The 13431-nt window shown below is 35.8% G+C and overlaps 1 protein-coding gene across 1 annotated transcript in view; it reads right to left on the minus strand.

The window, feature by feature from the left end:
- The window catches only part of CPS1 (carbamoyl-phosphate synthase 1), a 124268-nt gene that overhangs the window by 38786 nt on the left and 72051 nt on the right, over positions 1 to 13431 (minus strand). Inside the window, exon 22 of the mRNA XM_073218157.1 lies at positions 1273 to 1414. Coding sequence (XP_073074258.1) covers positions 1273 to 1414 — 142 coding nt within the window. The remainder of the gene's footprint in view (positions 1 to 1272; positions 1415 to 13431) is intronic.

Raw genomic sequence — 13431 nt, forward strand, 5'->3', positions numbered from 1 at the left:
AGGATTTGACTCTGTTTTTTTCAAGAATTACTGTATATTATTTTTTTGTGCTGAATTCCTATTCTTTTAATGCCCATTACTGTGAAATATGAAGACAATAAAAATGTATGTACCATCCAATTGTTTCCTGATTCTGAAAATAAGGCAGGAATGGGGGTGGGGGGCAATGATACAATCTAAATTATCACTTGAGCAATAAATATTGACAGTACCCCAGAGCATCACCATATTGTTACAGTGGTGCCTCTTACAGACACGACAATGTGGTAATATTGTCAACTGGTTAGCAGGACCAGACAGCTGTCTAAAGCAGCTGCACACAAAATTAAAATCAGAGCAAAATGATCTCTATGTAACTATATCTTTGGTTTGCAAATTAATGCATAGGATTTAAATTACTGATGGCACTGAGAATGGGATGACACAAATGCCATAAAGCATGCGGAAAAGGGGAAGGGAACAAGATCTCATTGGACGTATTTGGAAAAAGTAAATCAATTCAGCTCTCAAGGGCAAGGAGCTTAGCTTAGTGGGCAAGAATTCAGGGCTGACAGGGCAAGCTAATGTAAGGCCGGTGAGAAGGAAGAAAGATAATAATTGTTGAGTAGAAAATATTCAACATCAAGCCTGAGACCTAGGAGTATGCATGTGTTCCCTGGGCACATGGGGAAAAGTCAATGATTTTAAAGGACAAAAACCAGCTGGTGGTACTTTAAGCTAAGGAATCCCTTCTACTAAAGGCCAAAAAAAAAAATCACAATGGCACACCTATGAAAGTTCTTGTGGGATTGTCATGAATAGCAGATGAGCTCATTATGCCCAGCCCTATCACAATGAATACTAAATGAACCATAATGATGGGGCACTTAAAATAAAGTATTACCCTGTAAAAAGCACCGAAAGAGATAACTATTCTTTTCAAGAGGTCAGCCACCATGCTAGGTATTTCAAATCCTCCCATTACACTAAGGATTTCTCTTATTACAAATACATTTGTAAATGAGTTAAAAAGTAGAGGAGAAATCATTCTCGGTTTTTTTTCATTTAGTCCAAGAAAATCATGTACCCACATTACCTGTACATCCTAGTGCCCTGTCATTTCTATTTTAAGCATAAATCAATCCTGTGCTGAATAAAACTGGTGATATCATGGCATCAATTGGACAAGTTGAGTCACTTTCAAATTCCACCCTTTTTTACTGACAATGGTTTAATGAGTTGGTGCCTATGTTTCCCCCTAAAAATGCAGGGGAGTACGGGAAACTCCTTTACCTGTTTAACCCAAGGGTGGATGTTTTTCTTTAACCTCAGCTCCCTTGTCTGGGCCTCAGTCAGCCCAAGGCATTTTGAAATCTGCTTGTCAGAGAATCCAATCTCCTTTGCTTTTTTCAGGGTTTCTTCTGTAATGGACTCACTAGGATATGATGAAAAAGATTCAAGTTTAGACCAAACACAGTAAGAACCAGTGAACTTTCAATTTCAAAAACACCCAAAGCTCCTTATTTTCCATCTTGAACATGTTCAGATCTTCTGTCTTTTAAAAATACACACATAAATAACCCACTAAATCTTCTAACCTCTGTGAAGTCTTCTAATATTTTTCATGACTTTCTTAAACATGTGGTTTCCTACTTTCTCCCTGTGCACCTTCTTCTCTTTTTATTCCCAGAAAAATGGTTTCTGCATTTACTATCATAATGAATTTCTTCTTTCAAAAATAATCAGGGACCTTCCTCTTACTAAATCCAGGAGCTCTTTTTCAATTTTCACCTCCTTAACCTGTCAGGATATGAACTGTTCGATACTCCATTCTTTAAAGGTATCTTCTGCTTGCTTCCTACTTTATTACTTACAAAAACCATTTACTATTTTTTCCAAAGCTCTATCCTCTGCTACCTGCTTTAGTCTGACTACCTTCTCTTCATCTCTAAATTTAGCCAACGTCATTGGCTCCAGTAGCATAGCTAGGCAATGATTTCCAAATTGGTAGCCCCCCTTCCAATTTTGGCTTGTGCTCCAGATCTTTATATATATATATATATATATAAACTTTGAGAATGATTGTTACCTGGATATCCCAACATTGCATCAGACTAGATATACTCTCCATAAACAGCCTCCATTTATTGATATCACATATCCATCGATAGTAAAGAGACAGTTGTGTTGTTTTTATGATTTGTTTCCACTTACGTTAGATTTGTCTTCTCACTTCCCCTGTCCTCATTTCCATAGCACAGACTGCATTTGTATTATTTCTCTCGCCTCTAATGTCGTTGACATTTCTATTACCCACCCAACTTCTGTCCAACTCCCAGCTGTCCTTCACAGGTCATCTAAAACCATGACTCATCCATGAAGAACTCTGTCTGCCCCACCCACACAATCTTAACTGACTCCTTTGCTTGGAGCTAGGGGCACAGTTGAAACCACAGTGTTTATTTAGCATGTCACTATCACCTGATATTTTTTATGTTTCTCAGCTTTTATTCACCAGCCAGACTCTTCCTGTTAGACTCAAGCTCAACAAGGGCGAAGAATATATTTACCAGATCATTCCCAAAGTCTGGCACCCTGTCTGACCCACAGAAAGCATTTGATATTTAGTAAATGAATGAAGGAAACTGTAACTACAGTTTTTCATTTTATATGAACAACAAAGAAATTATTGAAATCAGCTTATAACTAGAATTTAAAATGTATACAAAAATAATTTGTAAAGGGCCAAGGTACAGAAGATTAAAATACTATTGTAAAAGCATCTCTAACCACAATAAAATTCCATTATCATAGTTTAATAGCAATATAATGAAATTAAAATGTAACAGTATGTTGTCAGAAAATCTAATAATAAATAAAATATTTTCATTGAAATTCTGTTAATAGAATGTAGTTGAATTAAATCTACTTTGTCCACTCTATTCTTCAATCTTCTCTATTTAATTAAGTTATATTCTGAGATTAGAGAATAGAAAATAAGGCTGGTATATCTAATTGCTATTTTCTCTGGCTTTTTGATACAAGTATTACTTGGGATTTTTGAAACTACAGCTCGTTCTAGACAATTTCTTTTCCTATGGCACCTAAATTCCCACTTGTCAAATCAATTTCTTATTTCTTCCAATAAATTTCTTTTTTTTCTAATCCAGTTTTGACTTTTTTATCTTTCCAAATATTTAATAAGCATTCTCCCAGAGCAGCATATTTTCCTGTTAATTCTTGAACACAATCTGATTATTAAGTATTATTAGTCATTTCCTATGTGTGCCAAGCACTGTGCTACATGCTCAGAAACTATGCTGTCCAATACAGTAGCCACTAGCCACCTGTGACTATTTACACTTATATGTTAATTGATCAAAATTTTTTTTAATCAAAAATTTAGATCCACAGTTGCACTACCCACATTTCAAGGGCTCAATATTCACAGATGGCTAGTGGCTGCTGTATTGGACAGGCTAGATTACAGAAAATTTTATCATTGCAGGAATGTCTGTTAGTTGCTCAAGAAGAAAAAGAGCAATATTTGAGACAATGGAATAATAAAGAGGGATTCAAAACATTTTATGGAGAGATAAGCTATGTGGTACACAGTGAGGTCAGAGAAAAGAGAAAACAATGTGAGTGGTTGTAGCTGAGAAATATTACAGCAGTAGAGGGATGAGAACAGGGCCATGAAGAAAGTTCAACTCTATAGACGAAGGAGCTGACAGATGTGCTATAGGGAAGGGCAACTGCATTGGCAGTAATTTGAGGCAGCCATGGGCAGGACAGATGCAGGAAACATGCCGGGGATTTGTAGCTAGGAGGTTGGTAGGGAACTGTGGATGATGAAGGTTGGAGCAAAATTCACTGTCATTCTTTCATCAGTGCTTTAACACTTAGTGAACATGGCTGTGTATCGGGCTCTGTGCTACCTATTTTAATGATAAAGAGGTAAAACGTTGAATCTCTACATTCAAGGAGGCCAGAGTATATTAGGAGACAAACAGCCGTATACGTGTCTGCATTGTGAGAGGTGCTATGAAGAAAAATGTATACAAGAGGAGGTTGTGGCTCAGAGCAAGTGTCCCCAGCGGGGAAAGGCTTTTCCCAAAAGGTGACTACTGAGCTTCTCATGGCTTTTAAAACACCCAGGTTTATTCAGTTTTGCTTACCTTCAGTTTTGTGAAGAAAAAAAAAAGAGACAAAAGGAGAAGAATTCCTTGCTGTCGTAAATTTTTTAGAAATATAATGTCCACTTTGGTGCCAAGACCATGTTCCTAAACCAATTCCTTGTTTGTTTATGTGCATTCACCCTCAAAATGGAAGTGCTTGACAAATAAGCTATTTTTCTAAATTAAAACTTCGCATCATGTTCTTTTTAAAGAAATATATTTCACCGTGAGTTTTGCAGAAGATCTCAAATTATATTAATGCTTAGGTGGGGAAAGGTTACACATTTTCTCTGTTATCAATAATGTTATTAGGAACATAGGCATGAAGCTCAAGGTGGAGAAACACTGAGTGTACCTATAACATTGATCCAATTCTTCCCCACAGATTTTCTTTTCTGGAACACTTCCTCATCACTGTGAGATAGCAGTATAAGAGAAAAAGAAAAAGAATAAAGAGATCATCAATAAGACATTGCTTTGTTATTGCAAAAACTATATGAGGAAAATCCGTATTATGTTAGTATACTGACAACCACTCTAACTTAAATGACTAAATCCTAACCCTGAACAACAGCAGTCCAGGCACACTTAGGAAACACGACTTGAAAAGAACCACTGTGCCTGTAATTAAGACTGTGGACTAGCATAAAGTCAAGTTATTCAAGCCCAGAGACAACCAACAGTAATGTATTTATCATTAGCTGTTTTGATCATGTTTTTCTATTTGTTGTTTTGTTTTGTTTTTGCTTTAAATGATTTATTTTTTTTATTCTTATATGAAATATCAGTCGATCCTTCAAAGGTTGCTTGCTACATTGCATTTAAACGAAAATTATAAATGATGACATTAAACAAAAAAAAAAACCATTTAGATTCCTCACATTTCTATTAGGGATGCAGTAAGTTTGCGTGTGTTTTGTCCACATTTAGCAATGCAGTCATTTCTGTTGCTGAAAAATGCCTAATTCCTCTTATTCTTTTCCACGAAGAGTCCAATAGAGCGTACAGACATTTTCATTAAGTATACAAAGTCTTCCTTTCCCACCACCAAATAAAATTGGACTCTTCCAACAAATTTAAAAAAGAAAAGAAAAAGGAAGACTGGGTGATAGAATAGGCCTTCTGCATAAAAAAGCAAAGTGAACTAACTTTGTGCTCAGTTCTGGTCCAAAAAATAGCTATTTGTCACTAAGATTAACTCAGTCATTACTGCTCCCCATAGTATCCCCACCCCAGAGAGTTTTCATTATCTAAACGGAATGCCCAAGAAGAGCAACAGTAACACAAAATAACGAATCATGAATGATAGAATTTCAGAATGGGGGAAGACAACCATTTCTCTCTAGGCACCCCCTCAGATCATACCAGGTTAGAATACGGAAAGAGATGCATCAGACAAGACCTGCAGAATGCATATTTTAAACTCACAAACTGATTCTCAGAATATTTTCTTGGTGAGTCAAAAACTGCTTTAGCTTTTGCCCAATATTTAAATAACTAGCCCACCAGCACAACATGATGTTTTTAAACACCTTGCACATTGGGGTGTATTAAGTTGGAATGGCATTGGATACATTCATGCTCATCTAAACTTGAATGTAAATATTGGATGGGTATGTTCATATGAAGTTCAAAGTGACACATCTTCTATAGTAGTTCAATCATGAGCTCTCTGTTTATTCATTTCTACTCTTTAGGCATAGTTATTAAATAGTGAAGAGCCCTTTGCAAACCTCCTCACTGAGAAAAAAGATGTTGATTCTGACCCACTAGGACAATTAATTACAAAGGTGCGGGTAAGTTAGATCCCCTCCCATGTTCAGTGCTGCCCTAATTCTATGGAGGACCTTTAACTCCAAGTCAGGGAGTAAGTTGCCTCTCTGTATTTCCCTCATTCCCTGTCCACTGCTTCTGCACAGCACAAAGCTGGCTGCCACGTCATTACACACAGACAAAAACTGACTTTATTGCCTACTTGTTCTGATACAAAATTTTATTTGGAGTCCTATTGTAATAAAATACAAGAAGAGACAGTTTGAAGATGCAATTCATTAGCTTTGGGCCAGTGATTTAGATAAGGTTAAACCTCTTCAGAGTCAAATACAAGATGAATAATCTTAAGTGAACATAAAGCTCATATAACAATGTGTAGATTCAGATACCTGTTCCTCATCTTTATCTGCCTATATTGGGCTGCTCTCCATTTTGTCTGCTTTTAGCATTTCCATCAGAGTGAGATTTTTTTTTTTAATTCAAGCTAGGTAAATGCTCATTTTAGGGATAGAGCTATATTTCTATTTTTCCAAAGGATAATGAAAACCTTAATTTGGAACAAACTCAAAACGGAATGACTACTAAAAGAAATACAAACACTGAGTTTGTAATTCAAAGCTGGTTTTTGAAGCCTCAAAAGGTAATGCTCCATTTATATTATATTGTAAATCAAGGGAGCATTATACCAAACAAGAAATGTTATCAGTTGAATAGAGCATATGGTACTAAAGCACACAGTTTTATAATATGTATAATAAATAAATTGTCCTTCTGTTATTTGACATGTATTTGTGTGGACTAGTATGTTTATGTGTATGTTTACACCTTTGAACATGAACACATTAAATGTATTCTTCAGAACTGTGTCCTCTATAATATGCAATATGCAATATACACAACTTTTCCTTCCCCTACTGATTTTCAGAGTTCAAGGGCAAACTCTTCAAGGGATACACTTTTATCATCGCATAATAGAATCTAAACAATAAAAAAAGAAACACTAACTAGCTGTGATGCTGGCCTTTGCATGATCTTCAGTTTCTCTCTACGTAGCAACACAAAATGACAGTTTGGAATTGTAAAGGGGAGAAATGTCTTAAAATCGGACAATCAGGTTTTACACACTCTGCCATCATCTTTCAGTGGTCAGACGGCATGGTTCAGCTTCTACAGCGGGAGGTCGCCCGCGTATTTTCTGGTTTTATAAACAATACAAGCCCTTCTTTCCCTCTTAGACTTCCAGTGTAGATTTTGTTGTTTAAAATTCTATCCCGTCATCTCTGCAACTTCCTCCATTCGTACTTAGTCTTCAATAATAAATGATAAAAGGAAATGGAATAAATTCCCCTTAATGAGGACATTTTCACTGGGCTTCGAGGGGCTGGGGAAATCTGTTAGCTGACTGGAGGAAAGCCTGCAGCACCGCAATTACCAGGGGAGCCGGCGTACTTCACACAGTCCTCTCTTCCACTTGACTGGCTTTTATCTGATCCACCAACTCACAAGTAATACTAAACAAATTTCCCTCCAGATTGCACAAGCTCTAATGTGAAAATGAGCGTTCCACTTGGCCTACAATTATGGGATAGGCTTGCAATTTTATTATTATCTTCTTTTCTAAAAATCCCCCAAAAGGCAGAAGCTGAGAGAAACACTAGACCTGATGCTCTGTAATGACACCTGCTTTAATAAAAAGAGAGACCTGAGTAAGATATATGTTCTCTGCCCCAAGACCCCTCAGCAGCCTCTCCCCTGAGGTCTACAGAGCTTCACTGATTATTTTTGGCATTTTATGGATTCAAGACCATGCCAAGATTACAATAACACAATCAGTGGAGAACTTATTTGTCATCTAATCTTTTCTTTCAAGGACACAGGTCGTTATCTCTTTCCTTAAGAGAAATGTAAAAGGCACAGCAGTAGACTTTAGAAAAGCAAAGGATAAAACTCCAGCAATTAGATAAATACTCCTATTTTCTCTTAATTTTTGAAAGCTTCAAGCCTTGTTTCTGTACAGCAATGACGTCTTTGAAAAAATTAAAGAAAACCTCAATCTTTATCTTTCATGTATAGAACAAACAAAACCTACACCCAATGTTCATGTGAAAGCATGCCATCTTGAAATTTTTCCATTAGTATCTGGGTCCACTTAGCACTATCACACTAATGGCCCAATATTACTAATGTTCACTTTCAAGGGACGGCTCACTTAAAACTATATTATTACCTTAAAGACTAAAGACTATTAACAATAACAATAAAATCAAAGAGAAGAAAACCTTATGGAAAATTGATACAATAGATATTTTGAAGTAGACAATTTTAAATTTCTGAATCTTATGTTCATTTTTTACTAATCTTTAGTGATCCCAATAATCCAGAAATATAATGATATTACGTTCAATCTGGTAAGGCTACTTATACTCTACAGATTGTACTCTCACAGTTATTTTGTACAAATACCAAGTGATCATAATGGAGAAATAACCTAACATTAGATTAGCTGTAATTTTTGATCCTGAATAAATCACACTTGGTATGTCAGGAATTCTTAGGTGAAAATGCCATGACTCTCTTTGCCCTTGATTTGGTAACAAAGAAAAACAAGCAGAAGCCACCTTACCACAGTACAAAGTCCTGCCCACCAGTGTGCGGGACAATGTCCTACCATGTTCAGAAAAGCATGCTTCTGCTAATTAAATAGCTGTTACCTGGTCATATTGAACTAAAGGGCAAAGTCCATACTGTGGCATACTGCTTCTGTTATATCTGATTAACAAATCTGCTTCTAATTTTAAATCCATTCAATGTACTCTTTCCCAAAAAATAAGAGTATGTATTCAGTAAGCAATACTGGGTTTTCCCATGAATATAGATTTGTTATATGTTCAGAATTTAAATTCAACAGATAAAAGGAAATACTATATAAGATCTCAGCAGAAAACTGAGCTTGAATGAGCATTCTTTGATGTTTTAAAATCTGTCATTTCACAAATAAGTTGATTTGGAAGTCCTATATTTTAAAACCTCTCCAACTTTATTTAAAGTGAGGCATGTTTCCACAGAGCAGTTTTTCCAAGAGCACGTATGTTGTCCCAAGCAACCAATGTATAAATTTTATACAGCTTTCTTTGACTTCTAGAAACTACTTAGAATCTTATTAAAATATATTACCTAACCAAAGCCTGTCTACAGATAACTGCTGCACAGATTTTTTCTTGTTAAATGTAACATATGTAAGAATAATTTTTGACCAAATTTTTCTAGTTCTTGAATGAGAAAATGTAATTCTTTTCTAGAAAGGGGGAACATGAGAAGCCAGTCCTAGGAGGATATGGGAAAAGTCTAGAATTAAACTCCTGGTGACATGTCACAATAGATCTGGGTTAACATGAGGCTTACTAGTTACATGGACATCAAAAATCTTAATCATTGAGAGTTTTCAGAAGAAGATATATAAATTCACATTAATATCCATGATAGCAAAAATTCTCATCTACTTCATACCAACTATAAACTCAAGAACAATTTAAGTAGCTCACTCTTAAAGCTGCTCTAGCACAGGATGATGGTCAATTAAATCGGCCCATTGGCTGAAGAGTAGGTGGTAGGGGAGGGCTTGGGACAGCACACACGATGTCAGCGTGGTCATGGTGATACTGGTGTGATGGACATTACATTATCACCACGGTATTTACACAAGTAAATGGTACCTAACTGCCTATTTCAACCTTAGATAGGCAAATATCATCAACCAAATCTAGAGTCAGTATGTTGAGAAAAAAATCTCATCATCGGATGAAATGAAAAATGTGTGAAGTGTTTAGCATAATTCCAAGAGGGTATTAAGTGCTTCATAAATGCAAATGCCAAAGAAGGGGAAAGAAGGGGAGGGGCTGACCCAAGAGGGGAGAAAGAGGGAGAGGAGGAGGAGAAGCAGGAGCAACTTACCCAGATCTGGTCCTAGCACCGCCCTCTTTCCTGTCCACTGCAGCATTCCTGCACCTGCACCTTACGGTGGTGAGGGCCACCATACTTGGTAGTCACTGCAAATTACAACTGATCTGGAGAGAAGGAACACCCCGGCATCTACTCCCCTGTCAGAAAGGCACAGCCACTGCCTTACAGTCCTCAGGACAGACACCATGCATGCCACCTCCAAAGGCTGACTCAGAGACTCTATGCCCCCACAGAGGCATCTCAGGTAAGGAGCAGCAGGTGACAAAATTCTGGGGTCACTGAGTGATTATTTAGCTTCTGTGATTATGGCTTTGGCAGACTATTTTGCCAAAATTGAATTTCCATTGTATACCTTAGGAGTTCTTTACTCACACCTACATGAACATGGAAGACAAAGCATTTGAATCTTATTTAAAGAAAAAATATGTATATATATATATATATGTATGCGTGTATATGTACAGTCTTTTATCGTAAACAGAAAATTTTTAAAAGAAAACCCTTATCCCAGCTTTCCAGACCCCTGAAAATTCTGTTTACGTCTTTTAAAGGCTTTCTCCCTGCCAGGCACCCCTGTTTTCCCTATAAAGAGTTCTAGAGAAGGGCACATCTCTTACAATGTTTCTCCTCTAAGTGGGATCAACAATTCAGGCACAAAAACATGTAGCTCAAAACTTGACAGCTAAGGAGGAACAGATCTCCAGCTGTCCGATTTAAAAGTCATCTCTCTAAGAAGCTTTTGAAAGGGTTAGTGACTAAGAAGGAAGGCAGAAGCCCTGGGCTAGATTCCTTGTTTTCCTCTGACTGGTGTGACATACCTCATGTGACTCAGTTTCAACATCCACAAAAATAGCATAGTGATATTTTCCACCTATATTATAAAAGAAATGTATTTTATGGGCGCAGAGAAATAGAGATCTCTGCACTATAAATAAGTGTATGTATTTTTGCCTTAACCTTCTTTACTGGTTCATTACATCAGAGCCTTCTCTGCAATTGTGAATATTTATGAGTATTTCTCCCAAAATCTTTTCAGAAAATTTGCAATCTCAATAGTTTTTTTTATTAAAACTGGAAAAATTTTGGCTTGTTTTCAACAGGGAATAGAGATTTTATAATGTCCATATAATTATTACAGTGTTTCTGGTGTATATAATCTCCATTTGACAATATAAAATAATTAAATGAATCCCCTTTTATTAGAAAATGGTTCATTCAAAGCCTTCCTAGCTAGTTAGTAGATGTGTATAGTCACTTAAAAATATGGAAACCTAGAGATGTTGACTTATGTCTTCCAACACAGAGTCGAGTTTATATCTTAGACTACATATTTTTCAATTAATAATTTTGTTGGTCATTTTGAGCAATGAGGAATTATAATGCTATTTCTGACATTACAGTTTCCTTTCTTTGCCATGACAGAGAAATTCTGATTTTCACTTTCTACCAAGAATATTTCATTTGTTGAATGGGCATATCATCATATAAATATTACTGTTTACTCTATGCAAAGCACTGTATGCCAATCCCCAAGAAAACATATGATAAATAAAGAATTGGACACCAGTCATATCTGTTTCAGAACTGACACTATACCTTTAGCATGAGAAACTCTATTCTGTGTTTTGCACATATCAGCAAAAGCTCTTAAGAAAAGTTTATAGTAACAGTGTATGAAGACATAATGGTGTTTGGAATTGCCCTAATGGAATTTACAATTTAATTGGAGGATGTTACTAGCATGCATGTAATAATTACAGAACAATGAAGTGAAACTGTGTGACTCCAACTACTATAAAAGTTGAGAAAATAGGTAGATAATATTTGCTTTAATTTCTGTTCATAGATTTAATTTCTTCATAGTAAGATTATTTTTTATGAAACATAGAAGAAATGCAACAAAATAAGAGGAAACAATTTGTCGCTTCCTGAGCAGGATTCGTCCACTTACCACATTTGGTCCTTCTAGTCTGGCTCCTACTCCTCTCTCCCTAACAGCATCTGGTGGGCTCGCTCAGTTCTCTCCTTCACTGCTCTCCCACAGCTGTGCAATATTGTTGAAAGTGTCTTCCTATTTTGCTGATTTTGTTTTGTTTTGAATTCCCTCTTCCTCTGGCTAGCATGACATTGCGATATACTGAAGCAAAGACACAGTCTTTGGATTCTAAAAGTCCTGAACTCAAATCAACATGCACTACCTCTGAAATCTTGAGAAGTTCACTTAAACGTTGTGAGCCATTGTTTATCTATAAAACATGTGGTAGAGATGCATACCCTCTAGGATCTCTTAAACTGAGACGTGAGATGACCTATGTGAAGATCTTAGAGCTTTTGTTTTTAACCTTCGTTAAATTGTTTTGGCTTTCTGTTTCTGCCTCTTGTTGATCCATTAAAAGCATCTTGTCTTATGCATAGTCATGTGTATCTATTTAATTTTCAAAAACAGATTACAAACCCATTGAAGTTTATGTTAATGACTAACAATTATTCACCAACAAATGGTATTGGACCTAGTATCATGCCTTGCACATGGTAGGTACCCAATACATAGTAAAGACTAAAAATATGAACAAATGCCATTTGGTCCAATAACAGCTTCTGATAAAGAGAAATGGCATCAAATAAATACATAACCCATCATGCTGAGATCAGAGATACTGACATAGGGAAAATCTATTAATTCTTAACTATTAATTGATATAAACATACAAATTATGAGTACATATTATTTTACATCAACTTACGATTTTGGAACTATTGAACATTTAAGAATACACAGAAAATATACAATATAATATTCATTTTGTGAATGATCTGAAGATCACCCTGAAAACATTTTAAGTAAAAGTCATCTTGCCAATGTCAGAATCAAGTACTCTCTCACAAGTACTTTCAAAATGACAATTGCCATGTCAAAACCAGGAAAACACTAAATGATGAATTTATTGAGGGGTGTCTCAGAACATAATATAAAATTTTATATTATATCTGATTCAATAAATTATTAGTTTAATAAGTCAATGGAGGCCTATCAAATCTATGACATTACCTAAAATACCTATCAGGTGGAACATAAAAACAAATTAAAAATAAGATGTATTTTTGGCATTCGTTCACACAGGCAGGGAAATTCCGAGAGTAATACTTCTCTTTTACAGAGGAAAAATAACAATTTTATGTAGGCTCCTATTTTTAGTATTCTTAAAGAGGTTTATTAGGTAAGTGGGTTAGGGTATGAAGACTAAAACCATAAAATGGTAACATATAGTAACTGATAAAATTATTTTCCTTTAGAATTAATTACTTCACACATAATATATATTCATCTAAGCTTCATGGCTACCTAATAAGATAAGAAGGAAATATACATATATTTTTATCTAGGGTGAAACTGAAACAGGAATATAGTGTGAGTGGATAGGAAAGTCAAAGGACATAATCCATCATCTGCAAAATCAAATCAATCAATTCCATTAAAGAGTCCAACCATCTCCATTCCCAGTCTGCATTCAAAAGAATAAATACCCATATGCTTAGATTA

This window comes from Manis javanica, chromosome 12, assembly GCF_040802235.1.
Source record: "Manis javanica isolate MJ-LG chromosome 12, MJ_LKY, whole genome shotgun sequence".
In the NCBI taxonomy this organism is placed as follows: Eukaryota; Metazoa; Chordata; class Mammalia; order Pholidota; family Manidae; genus Manis; species Manis javanica.